We start from the raw sequence: 18,309 nt of genomic DNA on the forward strand, positions 1-18,309 counted from the left end.
ACACACACTGCATTATATACACACACACACTGCATTATATACACACACACTGCATTATATACACACACACACTGCATTATATACACACACACACACTGCATTATATACACACACACACACTGCATTATATACACACACACACACTGCATTATATACACACACACACTGCATTATATACACACACACTGCATTATATACACACACACACTGCATTATATACACACACACCGCACAAACACTGCATCCACTACACACACATACACAGCTCCCCTGTCTAAACACACTGCATCCACTACACGTGGCATGTATATTTTGTGCATTTACCTTTAGAAAAATTGTTTTTTTATTTTCCAAAATGGTAAATGTACAGAATATCGGCAAATTATATCGGCTATCGGCCTGAAAGTTCACAGAATATCGGTATCGGTTCTAAAAAAATCAATATCGGTCGATCCCTAGTATACACCAAAACTGCTTCATTAAGCTAAAGTAGCTTTGGTGACCATACTGTCCTTTTTAATAAACTTTCTATTTTCATTTACTAAGGTTAAGAAAATCTAGGATTGTTTTAGCTTACTTTGACTTGACAATGTTCACCAAAGCCAATATAGCAAGAGACTTTTGGAGATTTTGCTTAACCAGCAGTAATAACCAACAAGAGTGTAAGGGGAGCAGTAATCACCTGTACCAATGCCCCACTCACAAACAGCCTCCCCCCACCCCCCAGGCCTCCACCCACAAACCCCCCCCCCCCCCACGAACAGCCCCCCCCCCCCAGGGCCCCACCCACGAACAGCCCCCCCCCCCCCCAGGGCCCCACCCACGAACAGCCCCCCCCAGGGCCCCACCCACGAACAGCCCCCCCCCCCCAGGGCCCCACCCACGAACAGCCCCCCCCCCAGGGCCCCACCCACGAACAGCCCCCCCCCCCCCCCCCCCGGGCCCCACCCACGAACAGCCCCCCCTGGCCACACTCCCTCTGTGAAATGTTGAGGGTTTGCAGTAATGGAGGTAAAGGGGTTAAAGGGGGGGTTGTGTTGGGGAGCAGTGGGGGCCGCACGGTGGTACCTGGTATTTCCTGGTAACGGCAGAGCTTAACAAGAGTTTCAGGGAACCAGTGACGCGTTTCCAGCGGTTTATGTCAGAATTTAAACTACTTTCGGGATATTTTTTCTGCTTCTTGCCACTACAGAATAAAGGGGAATCTCAGGGGCACTTCCGGCAGAGTGTGGCGGAATCACTGGTGCATTTCCGGCAGAGTGTGGCGGAACTACCAAAGCATTTATTGTAGAATATGGCGGAATCACTGGTGCACTTCCGGCAGAGTGTGGCGGAATCAGTGGGGCACTTCCGGCAGAGTGTGGCGGAATCACTGGTCACTTCCGGCAGAGTGTGGCGGAATCAGTGGGTCACTTCCGGCAGAGTGTGGCGGAATCAGTGGGGCACTTCCGGCAGAGTGTGGCGGAATCACTGGTGCACTCCCGGCAGAGTGTGGCGGAATCAGTGGGGCACTTCCGGCAGAGTGTGGCGGAATCACCAAGGCATTTATCGCAGACAGCGGAACCACTGGTGCATTTCCTGCAGAGTGTGGCGGAATCACCAAGGCACTTCCGGCAGAGTGTGGCGGAATCACCGAGGCACTTCCGGCAGTGGGTCAAAGTGCAGAGATCTCGCTGTCAGTAGGCTCTCTCCTAGAATCCAGGTAAGTCTTGATCAGATCTGATTCTTTTGGGAAGTTAATAAAAGGCAGGCATGGAGTTAGTAGCGTCTGACATCCACTTCCCTAAATCTGGTCCATACAGAAGGATTGAAGAGTCTGTAAATTCCCTGTAACCTTATTCACATGTAGAACCAGCTCATTGAGACTCTTGTTATCATTGGGGTTCACTCAGATCCCTGTACTCACAGCACTGAAAGTGAAGGGGCGATAGAATTTAGAAGTCATGTTCTTTCTTTTAGCAGTGTCCGGTGTGACACATAGCCCCCCTCTTATCCCGGCATGTTTTGGGGGCATGCCGCGTTGGACGGTTCACTTGGAGGGGGGTCCACGCAGGGTGAATCATGCTGCAGTGGCCATGGGACATCAGGTGTTTTCTTTTGGGGGTTACTGCTCAGGAGAGGACTACGAAACTCTGCGTCAAATCGATGTGCATGTCTTCAATGCAGGTATGTGGAAATGTGGTTATCTTGTGGCCACTGAAGTGAAGAGACTGGGAATAACGATCTTGCATGGACTTGTAGATTATTACTTCTTACCCTAATTTGTGCTGTACACTTTTGTTAGTGTCCCTGCGATGGAGGAAACTACCGCCTGCGTCCTGCTCTCCGTCCAAGGTTCCATACATGAGGTATGGACACACAGCTGTATTGATCGATGATGTCATTTACATCTGGGGTGGCCGTAATGACACTGAAGGGGCCTGTAATGTCCTTTACACTTTTCACACAGGTTAGCCTGTAAGGTAATTTTTATTAAATGGTTCAGGAGTCAAAAAGCAATAAAGCTATGTATATTTAAACAATTTTCCTTATTTCAGCTACCTTGCAGTGGGCAACCCCATCTGTTTCTGGACAGATTCCTGGAGCACGTGATGGGCACTCTGCTTGTGTCCTGGATAGAACCATGTACATCTTTGGAGGCTATGAGCAGTTGGTAAGAATTGGGAAACATTTAAGTGGGTATGAAATTAATTTTGTAAAGTAATTGATTTGAAGTGTAGCCGCTTTTTTATTATCATAATTAAACTTTAAACAATTTATCCAAGCACCATAATCACTTCACTGATTTGCTGCGGTCAATGTGCTTGGAATCTACAAAGTTTTTAACCCCTTTGTGTCTGGAAAATACCACCTCCATCAGCATAAATGAGACATCATTAGTCAGCCCAGAACAAGTTCCAGGCTTGCTAATGTCAGCTCTGTGCAAATTTTCATGGTCAGTGTGCCATTCGATTGTTGAGAACATTCAGCTGTCAGTCATTGGTTAATGGATAGTCTTCTAACTCTGCAGCACTGGTAAGTGCATTACCAGTACTAAAATGAGCCTTGGAGCTGAGCTGGGATCAAGGTAAGAGGGCAAAGCATTTATAAATAGTTTGCCCCATTACCGGGCTACTCATGGCATCATAACCACTATACCGGGCTGTAGTGGTTGTGATGCTTGGAGTTACACTTAAATGACCACTATAGTGCCAGGAAAACAAACTCGGGGCCCCCACCCTCAGGGTCCCACTCCCACTGCGCTGAAGGGGGAGGAAGGGGGTTAAGCCCGGCGCTGGGACTCTCCTCCCTCTTCTGATGTCAGCCGCGCGCGCGCATTCAGCCAGTCCATAGGAAAGCATTCTTAATGGACGCTATGGACGTTGGCGTCTTCTCACTGTGAAAATCACAGTGAGAAGCGCCTCTAGCGGCTGTCAGTGAGACAGCCACTAGAGGCTGGATTAACCCATTTGTAAACATAGCAGTTTCTCTGAAACTGCTATGTTTACAGCAGAAAGGGTTAATCCTAGATGGACCTGGCACCCAGTCCACTTCATTACGCTGAAGTGGTCTGGGTGCCTATAGTGGTCTTTTAAGAACGGTCTAAATTACTGAATTATCGCAATAACGGAATAAGAGGCATGGTAGAGTTTGTATAACCTTGAATACATTGCTGCCTTAACTCAGCTGGAGATATTATCTGCTATCTATCTCAGTTTGAAGTAAAGAGCAGATAATGTGAGCAGCCAGACCAGCAGGGTCTGTGATCTGCTTGTTTGAAGATATTTCTCCACTTACATTGGCTACAAAGCGAGCATTTAAGCCTTAAAACACTATACTGATGGAGAGGAGTATACAGATGGATTTCTCATTTGGCATTTCAGTAAGAACTGAGAGGGACCAACAGATGATATGCTCGGAAGTAGATATGACAACTGTATTACAGACCAGGAACTTACCACAAGAATATAGGATTCCGTGGCCGGTGTTTCTGCCAAATGAGAAATCCATCTGTGTACAATACTCCTCTCCTTTAGACTACAGACCTTTTAAAAATTAATTTGTCCCGCTGGTCTGGCTGCTCATGTAATCTACTCCATTTTGTTTTCACACCTCAGCCTTAAAGCAAAATGTACTTGTGACGAACCGCCTGTACCCAGAGTGGTACGTTCGTCTGAAACTCTCCCGAATTCCTGCAAGGTTCATGTGAATAAAGCACTCTTTCTATCGCATTCCCAAACATCAGTCAAGACTAGATGAAGGATACAAAAGGAATTGTTTATTATGGCCAAGTTGCCTGTTTATATACACAGACCCACAGCATGGGGTCTCCAGCAAAAGCATTGGTGTCTCTGTGTCTGTATCGTGTACATCACATTCACATATGTGTACGAATATGATCCCTAATGTTGTATGATTTTGTTATTGTCTGGCTGTGTTATTGACACACATATGTTGACACAGTTTGCAGAATGATTTGTTGCGTCGTACGGTGCCATTCTGTGTTAGCGTCGCACGGTGCCATTCTGTGTTAGCGTCGTACGGTGTCATTCTGTGTTGGCGTCGTACGGTGCCATTCTGTGTGAGCGTCGTACGGTGCCATTCTGTGTGAGCGTCGTACGGTGCCATTCTGTGTTAGCGTCGTACGGTGCCATTCTGTGTGAGCGTCGTACGGTGCCATTCTGTGTGAGCGTCGTACGGTGCCATTCTGTGTGAGCGTCGTACGGTGCCATTCTGTGTGAGCGTCGTACGGTGCCATTCTGTGTGAACTCCTGTTCTGTGGTCAATTTGCTGAGGACCAATCTGTCTCCGGTTAGGCGGTTGTTTGAATGCTAGTATGGAGGGTTCAGGAAATATGTTTTTTAGTGTGGAAATTAATGGTTGTAGCTCTTTAATAGCTTTACGTACTCCTTCTATAGTTGGGTTGTAAGTAACTACTAAAGGGATTTGTGTTTTGTTTTCCTTTTCTTCGTATTGTAGGAGCCTTTCCTGTGGTGTTTTTAGGGCAGATTTTTTTTTTTTTTTTTTAGATATTGTCCTTTCCTCGCAGCCCTTTCGCCTAAATGACTCTGACAGTGTTCTCTGGTGCTGATCTGTCTTTTGTGTCAGAGCAATGCGGTGATATCTGATTGCCTGGCTGTAGATAATACTTTGTTTGGTGTGATGGGGAAGCTGTACCTGTCTGTGGGTTTTCTATATACAGATGAATGAAGAATGCCATTGGTGACAGTTAATGTGCAGTCCAAGAAACGCACACTATGATTTGAAAAGTTCATTTTAGGGTTTATTGACGGGTGGAATGAATTGAATGATTTATGGAAAACTGGACAAGGACCCCACCAAGTCATATACAGCTTAACTCACAAAACTTATCAAATCATCTCTGAAACACATACAGCAAGAATTAGAAAATCTGATGCCTTCCAATCCTCAGATGGGAACCTTCTACATGCTGCCCAATATCCACAAGCCAGGAAAGCCAGGACGGTCCATTATAACCGGTATGGAAATACTCACGGAACAAATACCTGGCCTAATAGAAAACATTCTTAAGCCACTAGTTATTAAGACTGAGAGCTTTATACAGAACACTACAGACTTCCTCAATAAACTTAACCAGATAAATGAACTACCTGAAAACAATATACTAGTAACAATGGATGTGAAATCCTTATACAGTTACATCTCACATAAGGATGGTATTGAGGCCTGCATTAAATTTCTCTCATCCCAGAAACCAACACACAAATATGATATTGCAGTTATTGCCCAGTTTATAGAATTCATACTCTCACACAACTATTTCAGTTTTAATAACAATAGCTAGCTACAAATGACAGGGACAGCCATGGGCACAAAAATGTCAAACCAGGGGGGCTGGAGCCTGGACTGCAAGTAGACAAGAAGTGCATCATACGAGCTCCTGCTGCAAACGCTGATTACCCAGTGATATCTCTGGCTGGCAACTCGGAGACCATGCTGGGGGCACCTTGCTCTACCTGTGGTGCAGGCATTGTGAACCGCGGCGGCAGGTTGAAGCCGACTGGCCGATTGTTACACCCACGCTGTTACCATAGAGCGGTTTGTCTGCTCCCCAAATTGTAAGTACATTTCATCTTACTACTACTTATTTGCAAATTTGGAGAGCACTATGGGCCTTCTTTTTCTTTAATTGCATATAAACTACACTACAACTACCGTTTGAGGGATATCCTACAAGTGGGGAGTTGAAATACCACTGTAAGTTGTTTTACCGAGAGCTGGTGTCTTGGATCAAATCAAGTGTTTGATAATTTTGTATATCTTCCCCTGTCCAAATTGAATTAAATACGTACATGCTCCCAAAAGTAATTCACACCAGACACAAGTTTCAGGTTAATGAAAAACTTGAGGAATGTTTAATCCATTCCCCTTATAAAGCAGAAATACAGCATGTGGCAGAAGCAGCCACAAGAGACTTTTGCATTGATTATTGCCTGTATTTGAACTGTATGTTATTTGAGCATAGTGGATTTTATTAGACTGGTTCTGGCCCTTTAAATGCTCTGACAAAGGATCTGCAGTTTTGCTATGCACTTCGGATGCAGAGTGTGAAGAGAAAACCTGTTTTATGGACTTAGTTTGACTGTTTTATTCCCCTCCCTCCTAGAACACCAGTTTAAACCCTTAATAACTGTCATATTTTCAAACACTGTCTGTCTTTAACTGTCATTTTTGTTTTCCTCTGGGGAGGAGTTGTTTTGCTGCATGTGTGCTGATTGATAAAGGAGTTGCTGTTTAACCTTCATCCTGTGTCGTCTGAAGTTTCAGGGTCCCTGATAGTTACAAGGAAGCAGACTTGGCGGAGGTACTCGGTCGGAGTACTGGAGTCCGTTACAATTGGTGGCAAGCGGCGGGATCCAACCGTACAGCAGGAAAAACGCTGTTTATACAATTGGAATTGACATACTGGAAAGCAGAAGGCAATTGATACAGATGCAGAAGTGAATGGGGACGGACTACACCATATTGAAACGGCAAACGTTAAAGGAGCTGTTGGAAGCCAGGGGTAAGATAGCCAGCAATAAGCCTAAAGCAAGACTTATTGCCGAGCTAATGGAAGGAGACCGAGCTCGTAGTGCTACACCCCCAGCAAACTTGGAGGAGACCCCATTTGAACGAGAAATGAGGACAAGATTGGCATTTTGGCCCGCTCCAGTATCTCCAGAAATTATGACCATAATTTCGGCGGATGCACAGGAGTACGTGATGGTGCAAAGGAATCAAGCCTTCACACCTCAAGCAGAAACCGCTGCTGTTTCAACTGTGGGCCAGGGAAGGCCAAAAATACCACATCATGCATTTAAAACTTTTTGCGAGGATAAAGACGAAATAGATGGATTCTTGCAAGATTTTGAAAGATTGTGTGACTTGCATGATGTAGAGCAAGCTATGTGGGTACCCTTGTTGGCAGGCAAACTGTCTGGGCGTGCAGCAGACGCCTACCGGGCTGTACCCAGAGAGGACAGCAAGAATTATGACAAGGTAAAGCAGGCGCTATTAGAAAGGTATGCCATTACCCCAGAGGCATACCGGCGCAAGTTCCGAGAATTGAAAAAAGGGGACAAAGACTCACATGCGGAGTGGGCACACAAGCTTGACCAAGCCTCACAAGGCTGGATACAAGCCAGCAGAGCTACCACCATGGAGGAGTTACGCCAGATGTTGCTACTGGAGCAGTTTTGTAATGGCCTGGCACCAGAGGCTCAAGAATGGGTGAATGACCGAAATCCTCACACCCTAACCGAAGCGGCACGATTGGCCGACCAACATTATGATGCTAGGAGGCATCATAAAAATAATAACCGAGGGTATGCAAAACCCAACCCGCAGCCGTTTCCAGTTATTGCTCCTGCCCCAGCGACAGCACCATCCAGACCAGCACTTGTGGGACAACCTCCCCACTCCCGTTATAATGGCAGGGCCAACATCCAGTGCCATGCCTGTAAGCAATGGGGGCACATGGCCCGGGAGTGCACCCAAAACCGGAGCCGCCAGAGCTGGAATCAGCTCCGGCAGAATATGGCCCCGCGGGCAGCTGCCCATTATTATCATACAGAGCCAACTTTGCCAGGAGTGCCGCTTGAGTCGGCTGATGAACCCCTGGGCGTTTTGCACGATGTAATGTTCATCCATGCTACTGACAACCGACAGGGACACCGCCAAGGGGTACACGTAGAGGGAAAACGCCTTCAGGGTCTGCGCGATTCTGGGGCCACCATAACCCTGGTTCGCAATCACCTAGTCCCCAAGCACCAGCTCACTGGAGAATATGTGGCAGTCCGGGTGGCAGGGGGAGCGATTTACAAAATTCCCACTGCTAAAGTACATTTGGATTGGGGAGCGGGGTCGGGGCAAGTGGAAGTGGGGATGATGCAGTACTTGCCTGCGGATGTTATTCTGGGGAATGACTTGGGGGAGCTAACCTCCGCTTTTGTTACACGACCAACCCCACAGGAGGCTTACCCAGTCGTCACCCGTCAACAGGCTCGCACCACGGCACCACCCACCGACTCTGAGGCTCAGGCTCATCCAAAAGGTGAAGGACTAACCCCATACCAAGGAAAGAAGCGATGCTTCGGGGAATACAAGTGCCCAACGTGCAAAAGAAAATGGATGAGTGGAAATTATTGGGCTAATATGGGTCAAGAATGCATAAAGTGTCACATCAACGTATACCCTCACAAACAGAGACCTTTAGAAAAACCAGATGGCCTTGATGTGTCTGATCAGAGTAAAGAGCATCCACAGCATCTTTGTGAGAAGTGTAAGGTCTTGGGATACTACTGCCGTCGCGTCCAGTAAACCAGCCAAGCATCACCAGCAATCTAACAGGCGCAAAAGAGACATAAAAAGAAACATGTTGACTTGCGTATAAAATAATATGCCTTTTTGAATATTAGAATGTAATATTCTTCCTGTGTAAGTGTATAAAATGTATTTATGGAAAGTATTAGAGATTGTCTTTAAACAGAGTTAGCATGGTTGCTATCTAACTCCAGATTTTTCATGTTTGGGATTGTAAAAGTAGGGCCCTTGCAGGAGAATCACTTCTGATGCAGAAAAAGCCTAGAAACAGCTTTTTGTGAGCACTCCTCCGGACATCCCCAAGCAGATCCGTTGGGATCAGACTGTGTATGCCGGCTTGGTTCTGGGGGAGCATTGTGGCAGAAGCAGCCACAAGAGACTTTTGCATTGATTATTGCCTGTATTTGAACTGTATGTTATTTGAGCATAGTGGATTTTATTAGACTGGTTCTGGCCCTTTAAATGCTCTGACAAAGGATCTGCAGTTTTGCTATGCACTTCGGATGCAGAGTGTGAAGAGAAAACCTGTTTTATGGACTTAGTTTGACTGTTTTATTCCCCTCCCTCCTAGAACACCAGTTTAAACCCTTAATAACTGTCATATTTTCAAACACTGTCTGTCTTTAACTGTCATTTTTGTTTTCCTCTGGGGAGGAGTTGTTTTGCTGCATGTGTGCTGATTGATAAAGGAGTTGCTGTTTAACCTTCATCCTGTGTCGTCTGAAGTTTCAGGGTCCCTGATAGTTACAAGGAAGCAGACTTGGCGGAGGTACTCGGTCGGAGTACTGGAGTCCGTTACACAGCATATGCATAATTACAGATAACAGAGAAAATACATCCACAATTGCTAGGTGTTAAGTGGTTCATCTAATGCACAGCCTACTGGGTGTGATGTCACTGTCATCATGCAGTTCTCTTCCACATTCCAGTGCCATCTTGTTAATTGGGTGGTTAGGTGATGGGAGGGGTAATTCCTAGCAGCCGGTTTGAACAGTTAATAATGAACACAGATGCACAGAGTAAATAGGCATTTTACTAAAGTTAATATTCTGTCCACAACAGTCCCCCCTTAAAATGACTATTTACAATCTAAAACTACCTACTATCCCTAACACCATCCCTAAAAGCCTGCAGCACATCTGTCTAACAGACCTCTCGAACACTTACGCTGCGCTAGGACCAGTAGTGGCTTGTCCACTACCTCTCCCGCAACAGGCTTTGCCCGTAGAGACAGATGCTGTCCCTGTGCTCTCCCTAAAGGGAAGTAGTTGTATATTTGGTATGGTGGGACTGTAGAGGTGTATGAGGTGTATCACAGTTCTCGTCATCAATCTCCTGGTGAAGGAAAGTTGGGGTGGTGCGGTCAATGGTCTGGTCAACTGTCTTCTGTAGGTATTTCTGAACACATGGTAGCACACAACAGACAAAGCTAACAAAGAGAAGCATCACTGTGTGGGGATATTTATGGGATAATAATAGTAAACAGTTGAGAATTGCCCACTATTTCAATTCTCAGATCCCAAAAATCGTTATCGTGTAAGTGAAATGTATTCCATATAAATAAAATAACAATTTGTTATAAAAATAGATACAATTAATTGTGACAATTTAAATAATAATAATAATTAAGTAACATGCGTGACAATAATCAATGAAAATTCAGTATAACATAGTATGCAATACAATATGGTAATGTGTAAACATCACCCAATGTCAAGACAAGATTTGTGACTGTCTTCACAGAGAAGGAAAAACTTACACAGAGCTGCAGCGTAAGGCAATAAAACTTGGCTAACAGTTAGAATAACCCTTTCAATGCTGGCTAGACCTCCCATGTAATTAAGACCTATTCTCATGTAATTTTAAATAAAATAACATTTAAACCAGCTCATTAGTCATTTCCTGGAACCATCCAATAAGAGAAATCTACTACGTTCTATAAGCTGAATTTTTAACTTGCCTAAACAGATATTTTATCTTATTTTAGAGCAAATCAATACTGGATAAATACCACGATATGCTAACATGTGATATGTCACATTAATACATGATTATTATCTTCCCATCTGCAGATTGGGATATTGTAACCATATATTCTTTAGTAACTAAGATTTCTAAATATCGAAATCTGATCGTGATTTATCCAGTCATATATCATGCTATTAGAAAATTTTAAGTAAGTATAATTACCAGTTGAGTAGATATTTTCATCAGATTAGTAGGTAGTCTCAGGAACTTGTTTGGATGTCTCTCTGCATGGAGGTGTGTAAGAATTTCTGAGTGCCCTGGAGTGGATATCTGTCTGCATTGCCCCCGACTGCTCACCTCTTGCTTCTTTGCTTCCTTTGCATTCCTCTGCCTCCTTTTGCTTTCTCTCCATACCTCCCTCTTCCCTTTGTCTTTACTTTTAAAGGGAAAAATTCTCTGTTCGTCACTAGGTGATAGACCAATAGAAAACTGGAGGTGTGGTTGCCTTCCAGATAGCAATTTAAGTATTTGGTCTATAGAGGGCAGTCTCGTCCCACTAAACATGCCTATCCAGGAAAGAGTTAACTTTTCCTGGTGGCTATTTTGACGTAATTTACCTTATCTTTATGGTTGTCTATAACTTAAGTTTACTCGTCAGTTCAAAGGGTTTTCTTTGGGCTTTCTTCAGACTGTGTCTCCAAATTCTGATATAATTTCTAATATGACAGTTATAACTAAGTATGACCCCTAAACTTACAATGGGACGTTATACAATATCGAAAGTAAAATTAAATTATTTAATCTTCTCGGTCACAAATGTCTGGGTTTAGAATTGATTATATTCCATTAGCATTTAGACAGTCTGTCCATCCCCCGTTCTCATTTCTTATCTTTTGATTTGTATATACAAACATTCCTAAGCTTCTGGCAAAGTGGTTAGTTTTACAGAAGAGATAGAAATTTTATGTCTCTTTGTTAACTTGAAAATAACAAAATGGAGTCTGGTCTGTTCAGAATGACTCAGAATATACACTTTTAATTTCTATCATAGCACAAAATGTCTGCCGATATAAATACCCTGACAACTGTCAAAACAACCATTCCTACCTGGAAGAGCACCTTCTGCCAACCATCCAAACCATATATCCCATGAATTAGTGACCCCTGAATTCCTTTTTAATTCTTCTGAGAGACTTTCCAATTTTTCAATTGCCATGGTTACCTTCCCATTGAGGCCTGTGTTTTCTGGGATGAAAGTACAGCATGTCATGGTGTCCGGGAGTATTTTATACACTCCTCCTTTTTCTGCCAGTATCACATCTAGAGCCATTCTATTTTGAAAGGTCATTTGGGAGGTAGCCTGCAACTGCTCTGCCAGGCCCTGGAGGGCACCTCTGGAATAGTTGACAAAGCGCTGCTGGTTATAATAGATGTAGTTGATCCAATTTTACAGTTTTATTAGCAGTGATGAGCGGAATCATGGATTCGAATCCTGTCGCAACTTCATCTCTTGCATTAAATTCATTTGGCACTCCCCTTGACACTCATATGGCATCTATGTATATGTGAGGGTCAAAGATGCCCTTTACAGGAGTGTCTCTTTTTACTCTAAAATATGTGTGTGGTGAATCCAGAGGACCCTGGTGATTATCTGATGATATGTGTATGGGCATAATAATTTTGTCCATAGGTACACTCTCCCCACCATAGGCCTGTCAATCTGGATCTCAGTTTCATGTCTCCACATAGCCAATAAATGTCTCCCAGGGATCTAAGTTGATTTTGTTAACAGGGCAACCGGAGGCTCTCGATAAGTAACACAGTTCCCACAAATGTACCTGTGTCACTGTGCATGGTGTAGCAAGTGTAATTACCTGGATATACCGTGACTCCATCAGGTGGCTTGATATCCTTTTGGGTTAGTGGGTTCCCACAATGCAAGTCATCTGTATTAGGCCCAATAAGGCACAAACTGCACACATGTGGTCCTATTCCGAGTGTGTTTGCTGTTTAGAGACCAGGGAGAGGACTCTGTCTGAAGCCTACATGGCCTCTAAACACCGAGGGAACCGGGAATAAATCACTGGGACCGAGGGGAAGCAAAATGGATAACAAAAGTGCCTGCAAGGAAGTTTAACCCCTTAAGGACACATGACATGATTCCCTTTTATTCCAGAAGTTTGGTCCTTAAGGGGTTAAGGGGTTAAAACGCAACCAGGTGCAAAAAGTCAAAGTTTAAAGGCACCACAGTCTAAAGGCCTCAAGGTATAAAAGGTAACAGTTTCCAAAATGTATCATAGTTTTTAACATATATCAGTCTTCAAATGCACTGCAGATTTCCAAATGTACTGCAGTTTCCAATGACTCGCGGTGTTACAGGCAACAGTATTAAATGCAAATTTAAATGAAACAGTTTTAAATGCCACACAGCTTAAATGCTTCCTAGCAAAAGCACAACCGCATAATGTACCACAATCTTAAAAATAAGGTACAGCTGTATAATGCGCTGGTTTAAAGATATCAAAGCTTAAATGCATCACAGCATAAAAGCACAACTGCATAATGTACTACAGTAAAACAGGCAAATAAAGTAATGAAGATAAAAAAACATACATGTCCGTAAGTAAAGGGAGCAAATTGCTCACGTCCTAAGGGCTGTAGGACAGGAAAAAGACTGAGGACCTTAGGGATGGAGCCTCCTTTTAAAACCTTGGTGGTTTTCCTGTCCTATCGGCTGTAGGGGAGGAGCTAACCCATGTGTATATGCTGCCATGATTAGCCAGGAAATATATCTCTATACATATGTATATATCTATCTATATAAAAACAATGTAAATTTTATATATATATATATATTTATGTAATAATTTTACATAATTAGGTCATTTATTACAATTTGCAGCACCTGCCTGACAACAAAGGCCGAAAGTAAAGGGATATAATTTGCTAGCGCTAGATTTAGCCCTGTAGCTTTCCAAGACACCATAAAACCTGTACATGGGGGGTACTGTTTTACTCTGAAGACTTCACTGAACACAAATATTAGTGTTTCAAAACAGTAAAATGTATTACAATGGCGATATCGTCAGTGGAAGTGAAATGTTTTGCATTTTTCACACACTGATGATATTGTTGTGATACGTTTTACTGTTTTGAAACACTAATATTTGTGTTCAGCGAAGTCTCCCGAGTATAACAGTACCCCTCATGTACAGGTTTTATGGTGTTTTTAAAAGTTACAGAGTCAAATATAAGGCTTGCGTTTCAGTTTTTTCACATTGAAATTCGGTTATGTTTCCTTTGAGACCGTACGGTAGCCCAGGAATGGAAATTACCCCCATGATGGCATACCATTTGCAATAGTAGACAACCCAAGGTATTGCAAATGGGATATGTTCAGTCTTTTTTAGTAGCCAATTAGTCACAAACACTGGCCAAAATTGGCATTTAAATGCGTTTTTTGCATTTTCAAATATGAACGCCAACTTTGGCTAGTGTTTGTGACCAAGTGGCTACTAAAAAGACTGGACATACCCCATTTGCAATACCTTGGGTTGTCTACTTTTGCAAATGGTATGCCATCATGGGGGTAATTCTCATTCCTGGGCTACCATATGGTCTCAAAGGCAACGTAACCAATCTGGCGAATTTCAATGTGAAAAATGTAACGTGCTATATTTAACCCTGTAACCTAAAACACCATAAAACCTGTACTTAGGGGGTACTGTTTTACACGTGAGACATCGCTGAAAACAAAGATAAGTATTTTATTGCAGCAAAAGCAAACCGTATTTTGACATTCACAGTTAAATTGGCACGTAGAACTAAGAAAATGTAAAAAAAAATTTATATATATTTTATTCATATTAAATTATGTTCCATACCTAAATATTTGATGTTAAATGAAAGCTCTGTCTCCCCTGAATAAAATGATATATAATAAGTGTGGGTGCATTTAATATGAAAGAGGTGAATTACGGTTGGACAGACATATAGCGCAAATGCCAGATTTTGTTTACATTTGTTTTGATCAAAACTTGTACATTTGGCTGCGGTCTTAAGGGGTTAAAGGATTTACCAATAGGTTATTTGTTTTTTGCAAACTGACTATTCAACCTGGAGCACATGTTGATCACAATGAATATGCATATTAATAAACTCAACACATTGTATAACTCGTTTTGCTGATTTGTGCTACAATGTTATTACAGGACCCACCATTGTGACATGCTAAAAGAACTAAACTGGCTGTTGCTGGAATCCAGACGCATCCTTCATCTTTCCAGCCTTGTGTTTAAGAGCTTTTCTGGGAAACTCCCACCCTACCTGAACAAAATGCTTTCCCCAGCTGTTCCCACTTCCTATAACCTCCGATCCAGTACCAACACTTTACTTAGTCTACCTCAATACAAAAAGAAAGTAGCCAAGGGGGCGGAGCGGTCGCATCTCTGAGAGCTCCAACTCAAACTTACCTTAACGAACCCCTATATGGTGGAACCCGAACACAAAAGTCCCTACAAACCCGACCACTGTAGAAAGGTAGAACATGGGCAGAAAATCAAAGAAAGCAGAGGCAGAAAAAAGCCCTCCCGGAAGGGATATTGGAGAAATGCTGCGGAACACACAACAGGCCGCATGGTCCAAGATGGCGCTGGTGGACGACCTCACTTCGTACTCCTCGGAGGACTTTGACACAGACCTTATGGAAGGAGCGTCCTTCGGACCCACACCAAACCGTACCACATCACCTAAAACACCCGGAGACCCGGTCACTGCAGGCCAACTTAAGTAAATGCTGGCGGAATTACGCAAAGCCCTGGCCTACTATAAAGAGGCCATAAAATTGAGTGCAGCTACCTATTTGGAAGATTGGATAATACTAGCCTTGGCTTGCTAGCACCCGGTCATAAAGGGATACTCAAGCGTGAGTGCAAGAGCATTACTTTATTATATATATATATATATATATATATATATTCCACTTCAAACTGTACACACTGGGGTGACTCCACAGGTGGACTTTCCGCATCCTGAGACTTATCAATGAAGGGATGTCCCCCCTTACTACTGGGGTGAACTCCCACTCACAGATGTGCATTCACCAACAGATTACTATGCATTTTATTATTATAATTGGGGTGACCCCCCTATCGCTAGGATGAACCCCAGCATATTTATATATACACGCCAAGTAATGGCGAGCAGTTTCTAGGGGTGAGCCTCTTTAAGCTGGGGTGATCCCCCCCAAGCATTCTAACATCACTGAGACACCGTAATAGGGGTGACCGCACAACACAACAGACACACATTGCTAGGAACTCGCCCAGCCTCACACTCATGACTTTCAGTCTGTTAAATGCCGCTGTTGCAGCCTCAGTAGAAAGGGCAATCCGCAAGGTGCTGGATCAGGGTCTTCCAGAGATTGTGAGCCACGGTGCCTCACCTGCCAATGAGCTTATGGGCTACAAGACCCCTAAGACCAAGCACCCGTATCCAAATGATAAGGGAAGGATACGATCATGGACCCTCGGAAAACTAAAGGCTAGCCCTGAAAAGGATCCCCGATATGTCCTAAAGATTTTTCAAAATGGCCTAACCCCTTAATTATAAGGAAGATTCCTGAAAATCCACGGTCAAAGGAGAGGTCTCCTGCAAATCAGCGGGCAGAGGGGAGGATGATATTTCCCGACACCCACGGTGTTCCTATTGTTTGACCACCGCACGGTCGAAAAACACACTGAGATCGTCGAAAATAGGGGCTGCCTGACCATCGGACATGACTCATACGCTTCTAGTTACAAAAGCCTATGAAAATAAGACGTTGTGTTCGACTCCAGGCTGCACACCCTCACCCACTTCTCCCGAACAACGTAGCACAACACTACAGAAAACTAGCGCAACAAGCTACACGCATACTGAGCACTACAAACATGGCATAGGGGCCGAACGCCGCAAGGCGGCCATTTCCGAATTGGGCACCAAACTCGTAGAGTTGGGGAAAAGGAATGGGGTCCATTGGCTAATGATCTCCTGTTCAGAGAGTAGTTCCTAACAGTACTGAAGAAATCGGTATATTCGTAGATATCTCCTTTTTCAACGCTCTCATGATGTAACCACGGGCAAAGGTCTCCTTTTCTCAAACTGGGAAGCAATCTCTATGGATGCTAGAATACTCCAGACGGGCGGAGAATATGTCATAGAATTCATCTATACTCCCAGGCAGACTGACTCAGTGTGGTAAGCTAGCTCAGTGGGCTAATACTTCATACTTCATCAGGATATCTGTTCAACCCTTGGGGGTCGCAGTTTCCCTTTTCCATAAGCCTCCCATGCGGGTATCGGACGACCACAAACCTCATAGATGAAGAGATTTATACCTTATTCACCAGAAGCGCTGGGCAAGTCATTCCGGACATCACTGGTTAACGCTGCAATATCTTTATGGTCAAAAGTAGTCGGGAGACTACCAATCAGTCACCATCCTACACCTTCCCAATGTATTCTGGGTTTACGGTCACTTCAAGATGGATGGTACTCATCTGCTGCGAGATCTCCTCCGCACCAAAGATGGGTTCACTCATTTGGATAGGAGGGATACATATCTGTCCATGCGAACAACACCGGGGAGTCATCCATTCCTTTGGTTTCATTGACGGGGACCGACCGTGTCAATTCGCGTGTCTACCATTATGTGTATGACCCATGGTACTTCAAGAAACTCCTGAAGCCAGTCATAGCACCTTCGCCACAAGGGACTCCATTGCCTTACCTATATAGACCGTGCTGGTATTTAATGGCTTGTATGAAAGGACCGGAATTCGCAGGGAGATGCCTTACTAACTCAACAAGAACTCCATTCCCCTTCGGTTCCTGGCCAGAGTGATGTGACTCCTTCTCGCTTTTATACAGGCGACCTTTCCAGGGACTCTACACTACCAGGGGACAAGGTGCTCCTAGGACCACTGGATGATGGTGTCACCGGAGGGGTGAATGGAAATTCATGATGTCTCCCACATATACTGACATGGAATGGCAGAGCCATCTTCAGATCCCCACCAAATTCGATCGTGAAATCTACCATCAGCCTCTATGGCTGGGAAGCTTCCCCAGACCTGGAGGCCCATGGTCTGGGGAAGAGATAACTGGTGGTGGGATCATCTGCAACCTACAGCTAGCCACGGACACGTAGTATTCTCCTACACATGGACAATATCTCAGCAACTTGATACATAAACCGCCTGGGTGAAGACTCTTATAGTAATAACGAAGGACATTACCATTTCTAATGTGCAAGATTACTCTCCGACCAGAGTACCCTCACATAACTCACTGCGGAATGGTTTTCGTGCCAGCGATTGACGACGGGACACCTCAGTATACCATGATGCGAATGGACCACTTCTGGACCACAATGCGAACAGGGGACGCACGTCTCCAACCTGGTTCAACGCAAGGGGTATATGTGTGCCACTTTTCTCGATGTTGACGAGAGTCCTTGATCATCTTCGCATCGCA

The 18,309-nt window shown here is 44.1% G+C and overlaps 2 protein-coding genes across 2 annotated transcripts in view; one reads left to right on the plus strand and one right to left on the minus strand.

The window, feature by feature from the left end:
* MEA1 (male-enhanced antigen 1) overlaps positions 1 to 1,254 on the minus strand; it is a 45,772-nt gene extending 44,518 nt beyond the window's left edge. Inside the window, exon 1 of the mRNA XM_063441575.1 lies at positions 1,069 to 1,254. The gene's annotated coding sequence lies outside the window, so the exon portion shown is untranslated. The remainder of the gene's footprint in view (positions 1 to 1,068) is intronic.
* Positions 1,255 to 1,609: 355 nt separating this feature from the next.
* KLHDC3 (kelch domain containing 3) overlaps positions 1,610 to 18,309 on the plus strand; it is a 38,028-nt gene continuing 21,328 nt past the window's right edge. Inside the window, exons 1-4 of the mRNA XM_063444213.1 lie at positions 1,610 to 1,702; positions 1,960 to 2,166; positions 2,285 to 2,449; positions 2,538 to 2,653. Of these exons, the coding sequence (XP_063300283.1) occupies positions 2,013 to 2,166; positions 2,285 to 2,449; positions 2,538 to 2,653 (435 nt within the window). The 5' untranslated portion in view covers positions 1,610 to 1,702; positions 1,960 to 2,012. The remainder of the gene's footprint in view (positions 1,703 to 1,959; positions 2,167 to 2,284; positions 2,450 to 2,537; positions 2,654 to 18,309) is intronic.

The sequence above is a fragment of the Pelobates fuscus genome, chromosome 2 (assembly GCF_036172605.1).
Source record: "Pelobates fuscus isolate aPelFus1 chromosome 2, aPelFus1.pri, whole genome shotgun sequence".
Taxonomy (NCBI): Eukaryota; Metazoa; Chordata; class Amphibia; order Anura; family Pelobatidae; genus Pelobates; species Pelobates fuscus.